The 16567-nt window shown below is 43.5% G+C and overlaps 1 protein-coding gene across 1 annotated transcript in view; it reads right to left on the minus strand.

Annotated features, from left to right (window-relative positions):
• The window catches only part of TNKS (tankyrase), a 323782-nt gene that overhangs the window by 260131 nt on the left and 47084 nt on the right, over positions 1 to 16567 (minus strand). The window contains exon 3 of the mRNA XM_045018479.1: positions 3383 to 3478. Within this exon, the coding sequence (XP_044874414.1) occupies positions 3383 to 3478 (96 nt within the window). The remainder of the gene's footprint in view (positions 1 to 3382; positions 3479 to 16567) is intronic.

Here is a 16567-nt window from a genome sequence, read left to right on the forward strand (position 1 = left end):
TCCCAAGGCATGTATCAATGCATAAAACTCATTGGGTAAATAAATGAGCTTGTAAGAGGAATCTCAGTCTTTCATAAACTATGCAGCAGTGACCATATTACACACATGGACACTTAAACCCTACATGAACAACAGCAATAAATCAACATTGCTTTAATAAATAAGTTCTCTAAAGGTACAAGCATAATGAAGGCCTGGTTGAGTTTTCAAATACACTTAGACTAATGTCAACTCTGCTCCCATTAAAGTCAGGAGGAGTTTTACCATTGTCTTTAAGAGAAGCAATGTTAGTCAAACACTGAGCACCTCCAAAAATATCACCATGCAACATACAAATACTGTAAATACTAGTACTCATCTCTCTAAAGAATACCTTCTAAAACACTGTTATATCTGATCTCAGAGAGGATGCCACTGCCAAAGGCTATTGTGAAGCCTGAGCCACCAAAATTTGCTGTCAAATCCCTTTAAGTCAGAGGAGAGCCCCTAAAAGTGTAGCACACTGGAAATACATGGGAAAGCAGATGCTTAACAGAGAAGATATGCAGACGAATAGTCACAAAACAAAGTCACTAATAAGAAGTTCTGATTTAGGTGGATTCCAGCTACAACATTTTAAAACCTATTAAGTCTGTTGTAGGCCAGCTGAAGGGGTGATGCATTACCAGTGTATACAGCTAGGGCACAGATAAACAATGTATAATCTAAGGACCAAAATGTAGCCAAGAGCCACCTTCAGGACAAAACTGAGGAACTGCAAGCTCTCATTGCTAGTGAGAGTAAACAAAAAACTCATTTTATTAATCTAAAAAGGAAGAGTACATGCAAATTTGGTTATATTTATATTTGACGTTTATATGCAGCTTCGGTGCTGACCTTCAGCTTCCATCAATTTGTCAAGGTATCCCTCAGTACTGCAACAATTGGGCACTCCTGTGCTAGGAGATAAGGAAGAACAATTGAAAGCTCCATATTTCAAACTATGCTTACCACAGGGAGAGTCTACAGCCTTCCAGGCGGCCACTTCCAGCCCATACACACTTGCTACAACAGACTGTTCTCTTTTTCCAAAGGCACATGGGCCTGATCCAATGCCCACTGAAATCTGTGAAAAGATCCCCATATACTTGTAATGGGGCATGTCATAGTTAGGTCACCTTTGCAAAAGCTCTTCCTAAATTTACTGCTGACACCTGAGGCTGGCCTTAGGGAGAGCCTGAAAAGCTGCCATTAGTCAGTGGCCTCAAAGCAGAAAATTTTCAGTGTTGCTCGTAATTAAATTTTCCATTCACATTAATCCCTTCCTAGGTTGTTTATTTTAAAGATGCCTGGATTTCGACATATATCCTACCCACATACAGTGTCTGTACTACCTTACTTTTTATCAATTGACAAAAATCAGATTAACCTGATTAGCACAGTTAACATTAATGTTAACACTACAGGAGTTTCTTTGAACACTGACTTAGGGTATGGCTACACTTGCAGCTGTACAGCGCTGGGAGTTAAAGCTGTCTTCATACAGCTGTGTAGGGAAAGCGCTGCAGTGTGGCCACACTCACAGCTACCAACGCTGCAGTGTGGCCACATTTGTAGCATTTACAGCGGTGTTGGGAGTGGTGCATTATGGGCAGCTATCCAAGCGTTCAAATGGCTGCAACGTGCTTTTCAAAAGAGGGGGGTGGGGTGGAGTGTGACAGGGAGCGTGGGGGAGAGAGAGAGAGTGGATTTTTGGAGCTGACACTGTCAGCTCCCTGCCTTGCAAGTTCCGACCCCTTCCCCCCACCCCCTCATTCACTAAATGCAAATAGGCTTCTTTGTTTTTTTTCTCACAGACCAGATAAGCAGCTGCTCCGAAACGGACTCCCCCGACTGCTGTGTTGCTTCTCTCCTCAAGCAAACACTAGCTGTGGACATTCCAAAGGGATCCCCCTGCCTACCTCATTCACAGCAAACAGTAGCTGTGTTTGTTTTTTAGATAAGCAGCTCCAGGAGCCCCGAGTTCACAACAAAACAAACAGAGGCATCACAACAAAACAAAGAGTTTAATCTTTACTTAAAAGCATTATGGGAAGGTTCCGGAGGTCAGTTACAGCGTAGTAAGATTAATCACTGTTTACACTGGCACCCCAGCATGGCAGCACCAGCGCTGTTCTCTTTATTTCTCTTGTCGAGGTGGAGTACATGCAGCGCTGTAGCCAGGGAGATACAGCGCTGTATGTACCTTGCCAGTGTGGACAGGGAGTGAGTTACAGCGCTGGTGGTGGCTTTACAGCGCTGTAACTCTGAAGTGTAGCAAAGGCCTTAGTTTAATTACTCTGCCTCAAATTTAAAGAGCCTTTGTTCCACAAACACACTTGGTTCACTTCAGAGCCTCAGATAGTAATGCATAACAGTGTATTGGGAGAAAAAAGAAAGGGGGGAAATGTTTTCTGACCAAATGTGACGGGAGCTGTATTCTCCCTTCCTAAACAGAAACATGCAGGTTTTGCATTAGCATATCAACTACAAATTAACTGGTCAATACAGAAGAGGAGGGAAGAGGGCAAAGACAAAACACTAGGAAAAAAAATTGCTAGTCGTTGACAATGAGGGTCAACTGCTGAATCTCATCCCCAGCCTAATTATGCTTTTATAGCCACATTTATCTCCTTCTAACCTCCATTTTCTAAAACTCACTTAAAACAAAACCAGCACAAAATGCATATGAACTTTGGACATACAACTCTTCCACAGGATACTCATTTTTAATGTTCATTGATATTTTAAAGTAATTAATAAGTATTATATATAAAAATACAGATATATATAAAAACAACATTACATTGGTAAAAATAATGTGCAAATTATTCTTTAATGGTTAGGTTAATAGCCCACAGAGTTCAGTGTTACCCACCACTTATATCTAAATGGCTAATGAGGAGGAGGAAGAGCAGCACACAAATCCATAGCAAATATTGATTTAAGCTATAAGGTAGCAGGTTACCTTTCTGATCACAGCAACTATTACGGTAAGACAAACGTCCTTGATTGTTTTAAGACCTTCACTGTTGAGTAACTGACTTTTTTTTTTTTTTTTTTTGCAGGGGATGGAGGCTGCAGTTCAACCCATATGCAGGCTAGTGATAAAAATGCAGTGAATAATGAATGATGTTGTCCAATTACATAATTCTCTCAAATAAGAGGAATAAGCTATTCAAACCTCTGGAAGCATGGCAATTAATGACAGTTATATCAACTCAATACGGAACCTGATAATGACACACATTTTTGCTGTTTTTATGCTAAAGAAAAATGAAAGGCAGTCAGGGTTTAAGAGGCTGAAGTGTTGTATACCCAATGAACTACAGAAGACAATTCAATAGAAACTTATGTCTCTTACCTGTGAGTACAGCTTTGGCTGAAGGATCTGCCAGGTCCAGCGCTGACTTCCCATCAGTGTTTCGAATGTTTGGATCAGCTCCGTGCTGCAGCAGCACTGTGCAGGGAAAGCAGAAACAATCTCTTACCTCAGTGATACACAGATTATTTACTAGTAAGGGTCTCTTCGGCATGGTGTAGGCATAAACACACATTGCACAATTTTCCCCCTCTTTTTTTTTTTTTAAATACACTGCAGCAAAGGATCCTCTCTTGAGTAAAGCTAAGTTGGCAACTTATGGTATAGTAAAAATCACATGATTTAGCATCATAATCATGAAACCTGAATATTTTTCATTCTACAGTTTTGGTTCCCTCCTGCAGGCAGCTATCTGGGAAGCTGTGTACACACTGAATCATACTGTGAAATATGCTAACTGTGGAACCTGCTCTGTCTTTACTACCGCTGTTGCTGCTGCTGCTTTTACTGCTGAATATCCAGATCCTTCTATCTCAGAACAGTAGTAATGCTCAAGACTTTTAGTGGCTCACCATTTACAGAGAAACCTTACCACAACATACTCTGTGTCCAAAAAATGTAATAAGTAGGATAATATGTGCTACTCATACCCTGCAGTCTGGATGCTCAGAAGTTACTGCCCTCCACAATATTTTTTTCTACTGAAACTGAGACAAAAATTCAATTACATAACAATATCTGAAGCAGAAAGCAGTATACAATCATTTGGCATGTAGGATATTGCAACAGTGAATTACCACATATAAGAGCATTTGCAAGAAACTGGAAATGGATATTCCACACTTAAGCGAACTTAAACAGAAATAACTCTACAATAATACAGTTCGGACCATTTACTTTCAAGACCAAAACATTTCCTAAAGAATGGGATGACAAATAGTGAAGTCCACATACCAACATCAAATATTAAATACCAGGAGCCCAACTGTCCACTGCCCTGCATACTGCACAAAGTAAGTAAAATGCTACCAATTTTGAATGACCATTTTCTACCACTTTACACAGGTGTGAATGATAGTAGAGTGTCCAAGCCAGTGCAGAATCAGTCTCAAGGACACTAAAGGTAAGAAGAAAAGCAGGTATTTGGGGCAGCTCAAGCAACAATGCTTGTCATGAAGCTGCAAGACTACAATGGATTTATGATGAAAAAGTACTGGGAGGTATTTCATCTTGCAACTGATAAAACACCAAACATTAAATTGACAGGATTCCAGAAAGAGAAAATTAACTCATCCAACACAAAACCAACTAGTCAATAATAATCATATCTAACCAGTGAGAGATTCTTCAAAAGAAAACACCTGCTTTATTACAGACTGATCTAGGAGCACCACCTACATTGAAGTTTGTCAGACATGTCCCCATAAGACAACCCTGGTTTTAGTTGTTTATAACTTTGCTAAACTTTAATTATTTAGGCTGATGTTTCCTATGTCAGGCTTCTGCCTCAGTCTTAATTTTTGGGTGAAAGTTTCAACAAAAGTAGTTTGTCTGTATCAAAAGAATGAGATTGAAAAAAGATGTTGTTTTGCACATGTTAAAGCCATATAGCTGTTCTGCTGAAAAGCTTTAGTACTTTCATGCTTTAGAACAGGGACCTGAAATGTAGCAGGGGGCGTGGGTCCTGGTGTCAGAGATGTGCCTTTTGCTGTTCTGGGCAGGAAACTCAAAATTTGGCCATATTATGAGCTTTTGAATAATCTTAGCACATGCTCAGAAGAAACTTGTTAGCGTTTCTCTGCAACTGCTGATCCTGGTGGCACCAGGCAGAAAAAATGAGGAAAGGGAGACAGTCTGCACTGTCAATGCTCCCCCCACTAGGCCCAGGTATCATGGAGGAAAAAGCAACCTGTCTCAGATGCACAGGAGACAAGACCTGGACTTAGGGAAGGGAGTAGATTGGTACAAGTAGCCAGGAAAGGGTACTGAGACTGGGAGCTGGAGAGTGAGAAGCAGAGGGTAGAATACTAAGAAGTGAGAGAGAGAAAGATCAGATGAGGAGGTTGGGGGCAGGGGACTAGAACTCGCTAGGCAGGAAGACAGACAAGGAGCTGAGGCAGGGGGGAGAGAGATTGGAAAGGGGCTAGAGGGGACATACAACCAAGACCCCAAAGAAGGAGACTGGTAGTCAGGGTTTGGAAATGGGAGGCGCGGGGAAGCAAGTGGAAATCTAATAGAGAGTCTGCTGTGGGAGAAAAGGGCTAGCTGGGAAAGGAGACGGGGGCTGTGTCTACACTGCCACCTTCAGTGAAAAAACACCCCCCTGAGCGACAAAAATTTTAGCGCTGAAAAGCGCCAGTATAGACAGCTGCACTCCCAGCGATAAAGCTACCACTGCTAGTTCAGGGTGGGTTGTTTTTTTTGTTTTTTTTAATCACTGGGAGAGCTCTCCCCTGGCGATAAAGCGTGTCTACATTGCCCACGTCACCACGCTGCCGCGGCCATGCTGTAACGTGGGCAGTGTAGACATACTCCAAAAGTGTGATGAGAGGAGTCGTCGGGGGTAGGGTGGGGTGAGATGGGTGTATGGAGATTAGGCCTGACTAGATTGAGAGACTGGAACAGACAGAGGCTGGAGGTGACAAATGCAGAAGGGTCTGTGACCACTGGAGTATACTCCCTATTCTCGCCTCTAGAACCTGAAATGGAATACAAAATTTGGGAGTCTGCTCTGTTGCCAGCAGACATCTGTGAAACCCACTGGCAAAACATTTCTCATTGCTCTCTGGTGCCTTAATCATGAGCATCCTCCTGTACTCTTCTACTTCATTCACCACACACCTTCAATTTCAGCAACACAAGGCAGGGGTCCTACAGACAATTGCCTCTTTTACTACACAACCCTGATTCATTCCCAGAGCAGGTCCCATCCTGTGCACTGTATGAGGCAGGGGCCCTGTGGGGAAAAAATTAGTATGCAATGACATAATTAAACACTGCATCATAATGCAGAATCACTGCTGAGCAAAAATCCCATTTTGTAGCTCCACAATACAGAAATATCACTAGACAGTATCCCCTTCCAAATTTATATTTAATTCAAACATTTTTTAAAGTCTGGCAGTCAAAATACAACAGGTATAAACAATACCATTATCTAGCCATTAGACCTTTTCCACAAACTTTTGTAAAACCAGTACAGAACAGTTTTCTTTTAATTGATCTTTGATATAAAATGAGGAAATCAAAATCCTGTAAACTTAACTATCCAAAAGCTTAACATGGAATTCAACTGCATTCACGACCATTATGATCCTTAACCTATACAGATTCCTGGTCTTCACTGATGCCTCACATTTCTTCACGTGACACAAGTTTGTTTTAATTATATTTGTTATTACAGCAATCAGTACAACAGACAGTTAACAGAAAGGTCAGATTCCTTTCTCCCCCCTCAACAAATGAGTTACCAGGTTACATAGAGCATGAATTACAACTGCTGTAAATGCTTCAGGTTACTCCCAACTTGATATAGCAGGATGAACAATGACAGTAAGGCCACGTCTACACTAGCACTTATGTCAGCAAAACTTGTCACTCAGGGGTGAAAAAACACACACTCCTGAGCAACATAACTTCTGCCAGTATAAGCGCTCATGTGCACAATGCTAAGTCAGCGGGAGACACTCTCCCACTTACACAGCTACCACCGCTTATAAAGCTGGTTTTATTATGCCAACAGGAGAACTCTTTCCCATCAGCATAACATGGCTATAAGAGCACTCTTACAGTGGTACAGCTGTGCTCCTATAAGCCTGTAAGTGTAGACATGGCCTAACCACTTGGCCTAATGCCACTTGGCATGGTTATTTTCAAAACTACTGAACTTGATCATTTTGGTGTCAAAAATTTGTCTTTCCTTTAACAAATATTGAGTCAATAGTTTCACATTTAAATATAAAAGCATTCTTACCTTTCCAAATCTTCCCTGGCAAGATACAATGAAAGCTTTCCTCCAAGGGCAGGGACTCTGCAACCTCCCCAGGTAGCTTGGCTCCAGTGCTTAACTATCCTTATAGTTAGAAAGTTTTTCCTTATATCTAACCTAAATCTCCCATGCTGCAAATTAAGCTGATTTCTTCTTGTCCTACACTTGGTGGACCTACAACCAATCACAGCCCTCTTTGTTAACAGCCTTTTCCATATTTGAAAACTGTTACCATGCCACTTGACCCCCAAAGTCTTCTCTTATCCAGGCTAAGCATGCCCAATTCTTTCAGCCTTTCCCCATAGGTCATGTGTTCAAAGTCTTTCTTCACTGCCACTCTCTGCTGGACTCTCTGCAATTTGTTCACATCTTAGCGCAGGCCTGCACAACTCGTAAAGCGGCGAGGGCCACATTCCTCCAAAGAAAACAGCTGAGGGCCGAAACCTCCCGGCCCCGCAGAAACACCCCGCCCTGCGGAAACAAACCCTCCTTCCCCAGCGCCACACCACCAAAACAGCTGTGGGCCAAAAAGGAAGGTTGGGGGTGGGGAGATGGCTGGGAGCCCTCAGGGGCAAATTAAAAGGCCCGGGGCTCCGGCGGCTGGGGGAACCCGGCAGGGCCGGCTCTAGGTTTTTTGCTGCCCCAAGCAAAAAAAATTGGCTGCCCCCCATCCCAGCCCTGGGCTCCCCCCTGTACCCCCTGCTGCCCCAGTACTGGGCTCTCCCCCCACCCGCACCCCCTGCCACCCCAGCGCTGGGCTTCCCCCCTTTCCTCCCCACCAGTGCCCTCCCCTGACCCCGCTGCTGCCCCAAGCCCTGGGTCACTGGTAACTCGCTCCCAGGGTGGGTCATTCGGCAGGAACTTTGGATGTGCACAAAACACAGACAGGATTGGTTCCCATATGGTTACAGAGCTGCAGTAAAGTGGAACAATTTTCAGCTGGTGTGATTGGAGGAGATCTGGATGCATATTATAAGACTGTCCTCCATAAATGAGGAAAAGTTGAGGTGCCTTTATTATTCTTTTGTTCCACTCTTTCTTTCTATGGGGAATTTGCCAATGCAATCTCACTGTCTTCCTTTTAAACAAACAAAAAGGCAATGGCTGTTGAAAATAACAATTCCAGTCCTAATAAGCATTTCTTGCTCAATTTTATCCTACTTTTTCTACAGCAAGTGCCAGTGGATCAGTATATTTGATTTGGGAGAAATGAAGTAACAGCTGCCCAAACTGAGCTTGAGCACTCCTGAATTTTGAGGTGTTAAAATCTGGAAGGCAGGTGCTGGGAGGGGGGGGCTGTGGGCTACGCGGGGGAGCATGGCAGCAACGTGTCTGGAGCTGCGTGGAGCCAGACATGCTGGTCTGAGTGGCACGGTAAGGGGGCTGGGGGTTGGAGAAGGGGTAGGGGGTTCCGGGGAGCAGTCAAGGGACAGGGAGCAGTGGGGGTTGAATGGGGCGGAGGTTCAGGGGGCAGTCAGGGGACAGGCAGCAGTTGGATAGGCATGGGAGTCTCAGAGGTTCATCAGGGGACAGGTGGGGGTGAGGTCCTATGGGGAAGTTGGGGGGGATCTCAGGAGGGGGCAGTTGGGGACAAGGAGAAGGGAGGCTTAGATAGGGGCAGGGGTCTCGGGAGGGGGCAATCGGGGGACAAGGAGCAGCGGCATTTAGATAGGGGGTGGGGTCCTGGGAGAGGGATATCAGGAGACAAGGACCAGCTGTGTTAGATAGGGGGTGGGGGTCCTGGGGGGCAGTTAGGGCAGAGGTCCATGGAGGGGGCAATTAGCGGCCGCGGGCCAGGATTCAAAGGGCTCTGGGCTGCCCTCCACTGCGGGCAACGCAGAGCCCTTTGATTCCCCGCCGCGGCTGGGATTTAAAGGGCTCTGGGCTGCCCGCAGAGCGCTGTGTGTGGGGGATTCAGAATCCCTCCGCGGGCCGTATGTTGTGGAGGCCTGTCTTAGAGAGTGGTGCCCAAAACTGGGACACCATACTCCAGTTGAGACCTCACCAGTACTAGGTATAGCCGAACAATTACCTTCCATGTCTTACATATGACACGTTCATTAATAAATCCCAAAATATTTGCCTTTTTCACCACAACATCACTCTGTTAACTACAGGAGCTCAATCTATTCAGTTTAGTAGAGAGAAACTTAAAGAGTGACTTGTCACATTTTGTAAGTCTGTACATGGGAAACATAAATTTGATAATGGGCTCTTCAATTTAGCAGACAAAGGTATAACAAGTTCCAATGGCTGGAAATTGAAGGTAGGCAAATTCAGACTGAAAGTAAGATACACATTTTTAACAGTGAGAGTAATTAACCATTAGAACTTACCAAAAGTTGTGGTGAATTCGCCATCACTGGGAATTTTTAAATTAAGATAGGATTTTTCTTCTAAAATATATGCTCTAGTTCAAATAGGAATTAATTGAAGGAAGTTCTATCGCCTATGTTACACAGGAGATCAAACTAGATGTTCACAGTGGTCCCCTCCGGCTTTATAATCTATTTATCACATTTACAGATAACAGGTTGAGATTTTACAAGAAACTAAAATCACTTTACAGCCTAGTGACTATTTCAGCTCTCTCACGCAAACTAGAATTGGTGTCTTCTCCCCTACCCACCAATGCAATATGGTGACTAGGGCAACAGCATTGTCAAAAGGCAATCTAGCCTACTCCCTGTAGATCTAGCTGTGAAGGTGACATTTTTGCCAAATGCATTTTGAATCACAGTATAAAATTACTCTCTACTACTTTTCTCTAGAAGATTATACCTACAAGGTATGCTGTACTTTGTTAACCCAGGACCTGGTAGCACATAAATCTAGGTACTAGCTCTGAGCATCACATATTCCCAAACTATATGTAACTGAAGATTTAAAGGCTCATTTCTCTAAGCATTTTGAAAGCATCCAAACAATACACTGCAGTTCAAATGGAATTCATTCTTTTGATGTAGACTAAACGTATTTTACCTCAACTATTTGTATACTAAAACTATTGAAATTTTGATACTTTTTTGTTCCAAGTAGGACAATTCCTTGCCTGAAATTGACTGTTTTGTGTCTCAGCTACACTAATCCCGATTTGACAGGTTACCAACCCTGAAAGTAAACTGGCCTGTGGAGAGGAAAGCAAGAATTTAGCCCATTAAAGATTGGGGTGGGGAAACAGCTCTCACTGCTCAGCACCTGCCTTATTAGTTTACAGAAAAAAAGATTAAACTGAACTGGTAGTAACTATGCCATCAAATACTGCTTAGAGAAAGCATGAACTGATGTCAAATAGCAAGTCTGCCAAGAAAATTGGAATCCTAGGGAAGAGAACTCCAACCCATCAGTCCCTGTTACAGAAGACAGGAAAAGGCATCTAAAAAGATCTTTGGGTTTGGTTTTTGCGTAAGACTCAGACATTTTATCTCTATATCATTTTTTTTTAACTTTGTTCCTTCTGAGGACCACAGGTTGTCTACAGATAAGTATTCAGCCTATTCTCCACTATGTGATGATGAATGCAAGAGCTAGAGCTAGTCAGGTTATCATCCATGACTTGTTCACAGGTGAGCTCCTACCTTTGCAAGTACAACTGAGTCCTGGCTGGATGACCTAATGGGAGCGGGAAAGAATCCGCTTATTGTCCTTCATGTGGGAACAAATGATACAGCTAGATTCTCGCTGGAATGTATCAAAGGAGACTATGCCAGACTGGGGAAGACACTTAAGGAAATCAAGGCTCAGGTGATCTTCAGTGGGATTCTGCCTGTTCCTAGAGAAGGGCAACAAAGGTGTGACAAGATTATGGCAATCAACAGATGGCTCAGGCAGTGGTGCTATAAGGAGGGCTTTGGGATGTATGGCCACTGGGCAGCATTCATGGACAGAGGACTGTTCTCTCGGGATGGACTTCACCTGAGTAAGGAGGGAAACAGACTTCTAGGATGGAGGCTGGCACAACTGATTAAGAGAGCTTTAAACTAGGAATTTGGAGAAGACGGTTGGGAGATGTCCAGGTAATCTCCACGCTGGAATTTAACACTGAGAGGGAAGAAAACAAAGTAAGAAAGGATACAGCCATGGGCAGGAGAATGGACATAAGAAGGGTAGTGTAGATACCAGTCTAATAGGTGATACTGGTGGTAGAATGTCTGTGCCTAACCGGGTAAAGAATGTCAGTGAAGCCAAACGGCAAAAATTAAGATGTCTGTACACTAATGCGAGGAGCCTAGGTAACAAAATGGAGGAACTAGAGCTACGGGTGCAGGAAGTGAAACCGGATATTATAGGGATAACAGAAACATGGTGGAATAGTAGTCATGACTGGAGTACAGGTATTGAAGGCTATGTGCTGTTTAGGAAAGACAGAAATAAAGGCAAAGGTGGTGGAGCAGCATTGTATATCAGTGATGAGGTAAACTGTAAAGAAATAAGAAGGGATGGAATGGATAAGATGGAGTCTATCTGGGCAAAAATCACATTGGGAAAGAAAGCTACTAGAGCCCCCCCCCCCCCCGAGATAGTGCTTGGGGTGTGCTACAGACCGCCGGGATCCGATTTGGATATGGATAGAGACTCTTTAAATGTTTTTAATGAAGTAAACACTAATGGGAATTGTGTGATCATGGCAGACTAACTTCCCAGATACAGACTGGAGGACAAGTGCTAGTAATAATAATAGGGGTCAGATTTTCCTGGATGCGATAGCTGATGGATTCCTTCACCAGGTAGTTCAAGAACCAACAAGAGGGGATGCCATTTTAGATTTGGTTTTGGTGAGTAGTGAGGACCTCATAGAAGAAATGGTTGTAGGTGACAACCTTGGTTCGAGTGATCTAGATGGAAGGATAAACAAAAATGGATCTGGGGCTAGGGTTTTTGATTTCAAAAGGGCGAACTTTAAAGAATTAAGGAAATTAGTTAGGGAAGTGGATTGGATTGAAGAACTTGTGGATCTCCAGGCCTGGAATTACTTCAAGTCCAAGTTGCAGGAACTATCAGAAGCCTGCATCCCAAGAAAGGGGAAAAAATTCATAGGCAGGAGTTGTAGACCAAGCTGGATGAGCAAGCATCTCAGAGAAGTGATTAAGAAAAAGCAGGAAGTCTACAAGGAGAGGAAAATGGGAGAGATTTAGCAAGGAAAGCTACCTTAATGAGGTCAGAACATGTAGGGATAAAGTGAGAAAGGCCAAAAGACATGTAGAGTTGGACCTTGCAAAGGGAATTAAAACCAATAGTAAAAGGTTCTATAACCATATAAATAAGAAGAAAACAAACAAGAAGTGGGACCGCTAAACACTGAGGATGGAGTGGAGGTTAAGGATAACCTAGGCATGGCCCAATATCTAAACAAATACTTTGCCTCAGTCTTTAATTAGGCTAATTAGGAGCTTAGGGATATGAGGATATGGAGGTAGGATGACAAATGGGAATGAGGATATGGAGGTAGATATTACCACATCCGAGGTAGAAGCCAAACTCGAACACTTTAATGGTACAAAATCGGAGGGCCCAGATAATCTTCATCCAAGAATATAAAAAACTGGCACATGAAATTGCAAGCCCATTAGCAAGAATTTTTAATGAATCAGTAAAATCAGGGGTTGTACCGTACGACTGGAGAATTGCTAACATAGTTCCTATTTTTAAGAAAGGGGAAAAAAGTGATCCGAGTAACTATAGGCCTGTTAGTTTGATATCCGTAGTATGCAAGGTCTTGGAAAAAAATTTGAAGGAGAAAGTTGTTAAGGATATTGAGGTCAATGGTAATTGGGACAAAATACAACATGGTTTTACAAAAAGTAGATCGTGGCAAACCAACCTGATCTCCTTCTTTGAGAAGGAAACAAATTTTTTTAGACAAAGGAAATGCAGTGGATCTAATTTACCTTGATTTCAAGTAAGGCATTTGATACGGTTCCACATGGGGAAGTATCAGTCAAATTGGAAAAGATGGGGACCAATATGAAAATTGAACGGTGGATAAGGAACTGGTTAAAGGGGAGACTACAACGGCTGGAAGGAGGTTACTAGTGGAGTTCCTCAGGGATCGGTTTCGGGACCAATGTTATTTAATATTTTTATTACTGACCTTAGCACAAAAAGTGGGAATGTGCTAATAAAGTTTGCAGATGACACAAAGCTGGAAGGTATTGCTAACACAGAGAAGGACCAGGATATCATACAGGAAGATCTGGATGACCTTGTAAACTGGAGTAATAGTAATAGGATGAAATTTAATAGTGAAAAGTTTAAGGTCATGCATTTAGGGATTAACAACAAGAATTTTGGTTATAAATTGGGGACACATCAGTTGGAAGTAACACAGGAGGAGAAGGACCTTGGAGTATTGGTTGATCACAGGATGACTATGAGCCGCCAATGTGATATGGCCCTTAAAAAAGCTAATGCGGTCTTGGGATGCATCAGGTGAGGTATTTCCAGCAAAGATAAGGAGGTGTTAGTACCTTTATACAAGGCACTGGCGAGACCTCATCTGGAATACTGTGTGCAGTTCTGGTCTCCCATGTTTAAGAAGGATGAATTCAAACTGGAACAGGTACAGAGAATGGCTACTAGGATGATCCGAGGAATGGAAAACGTATCTTGTGAAAGGAGACTGAAAGAGCTCGGCTTGTTTAGCCTAACCAAAAGAAGGCTGAGGGGAGATATGATTGTTCTTTATAAATATATCAGAGGGATAAATATCAGGGAGGGAAAGGAACTATTTAAGCTTAGTACCAATGTGGACATAAGAACAAATGGATATAAACTGGATACTAGGAAGTTTAGACTTGAAATATGACAAAGGTTTCTAACCATTAGAGGAGTGAAGTTCTGGAACAGCCTTCCAAGAGGAGCAGTGGGGGCAAAAGACATATCTGGCTTCAAGACTAAGCTTGATAAGTTTATGGAGGGGCTGCTATGATGGGATAGCCTAATTTTGGCAATTAATTCATCTTTGATTATTAGCAGATAAATATGCCCAATGGTCTGTGATGGGATGTTAGATGGGGTGGGATCTAAGGTACTACAGAGAATTCTTTCCTAGGTGCTGGCTGGTGAGTCTTGCCCACATGCTCAGGGTTTAACTGATCGCCATATTTGGGGTCGGGAAGGAATTTTCCTCCAGGGCAGATTGGCAGAGGCCCTGGAGGTTTTTCGCCTTCCTCTGCAGCATGGGGCACGGGTCACTTGCTGGAGGATTCTCTGCACCCTGAGGTCTTTAAACCACGATTTGAGGACTTCAATAACTCAGACATAGGGTTAGGGGATTGTTACAGGAGTGGGTGGGTGAGATTCTGTGGTCTGCATTGTGCAGGAGGTCAGACTAGATGATCATAATGGTCCCTTCTGACCTTAAGTCTACGAATCTATGACACTATATGTCTGATGTTTGAGCAGGGCCACAGTTCAGTATGAAGTTAATTTGAGAGGCAATGATCATGGCATTTGTACATAGCCTTAAGGACCAGTGTTATTCAAAAACTGCCATAACTCAGCAGAGTCCTTATTCATAAATTATATGACCAGAAGGGATCACTGTGATCATCTAGTCTGACCTCGTGCAGTAATCAACCACTGGAACAATTTCACTGGTAGATTTTTCATCCCTGACCATTTTTAAATCAAGACTAGATGTTCTAAACAATATGCTCAACAAATTATTTTGGTGATGTTCTCTGGCTTGTGTTACACAGGAAGTCAGACTTGATGATCACCAGGGTCCCTCCTGGCCCTAGACTCTGTAAATAATGCAGAACAGAGAATTTCACCTAGTAATTCCTGCATCTAGCCCACAGAGCAGTTGTGATCAGGAGAGGCACTCAACCTGAGTCCTGGTGTGAAGGAAAGGGACTGTTGTCCAGGAATTTTCTGAGTGGCTCTCTCCTCTGGAATGCCTGTTCTTCGTTGGTCCAGGACAGGCTGCAAAATTCATCACTCTCACCACTTTCCTGGAAGGGTGAAGGTAGAATTGAGGGTGGTGGTTGTGGGGTGCTATGTGAACTACTGTGCTTTTAAAATAAATGTTGGCTAAGCTATGCTCTGAAGTAACCAGTCAGAGGCTTTGAACAATATCCTTACAATCATAGAAGACTAGGATTGGAAGAGACCTCAGGAGGTCATCTAGTCCAATCCCCTGCTCAAAGCAGGACCAACCCCAACTAAATCATCCCAGCCAGGGCTTTGTCAAGCCTGACCTTAAAGACCTCTAAGGATGGACAGTCCAACACCTCCCCAGGTAACCCATTCCAGTGCTTCACCACCTTCCCAGTGAAATAGTTTTTCCTAATATCCACCCAGATCTCCCACATTGCAACTTGAGACCATTGCACCTTGTTCTGTCATCTGCCACCACTGAGAACAGCCGAGCTCCATCCTCTTTGGAACCCTCCTTCAGGTAGTTGAAGGCTGCTATCAAATCCCCCCTCACTCTTCTTCTCTGCAGATTAAATAAGCCCAGATCCCTCAGCCTCTCCTCATAAATCATGTGCCCCAGCCCCCTAATCATTTTTGTCACCCTCTGCTGGACTCTCTCCAATTTGTCCACATCCTTTCTGTAGTGGGGGGCCCAAAACTGGATGCAGTACTCCAGATGTGGCCTCCCCAGTGCCGAAGAGAGGGGGAAAATCACTTCCCTCAATCTGCTGGCAATGCTCCTACTAATACAGCCCAATATGCCATTAGCCTTCTTGGCAACAAGGGCACACTGTTGACTCATACCCAGCTTCTCGTCCACTGTAATCCCCAGATCCTTTTCTGCAGAACTGCTGCTTAGCCAGTGGTCCCCAGCCTGTAGCAGTGCATGGGATTCTTCCTTCCTAGTGCAGGACTCTGCACTTGTCCTCGTTGAACCTCATCAGATTTCTTTTGGCCCAATCCTCTAATTTGTCTAGGTCACTCTGGACCCTATCCCTACCCTCTAGCATATCTACCTCTTCCCCCAGTTAAGTGTCATCTGTGAACTTGCTGAGGGTGCAATTCATCCCATCATCCAGATCGTTAATGAAGATGTTGAACAAAACCAGCACCAGGGGCACTCAACTTGATACCAGCTGCCAACTAGACAGAGCCGTTGAGCCCAACAATCTAGCCAGCTTTCTAGCCAGCTTATAGTCCATTCATCCAGCCCATACATCTTTAACTTGATGGCAAGAATACTGTGGGAGACCATATCAAAAGCTTTGCTAAAGTCAAGGTCCACCGCTTTCCCCATATCCACAGAGCCAGTTCTCATC

This window comes from Mauremys mutica, chromosome 5, assembly GCF_020497125.1.
Source record: "Mauremys mutica isolate MM-2020 ecotype Southern chromosome 5, ASM2049712v1, whole genome shotgun sequence".
NCBI lineage: Eukaryota > Metazoa > Chordata > Testudines > Geoemydidae > Mauremys > Mauremys mutica.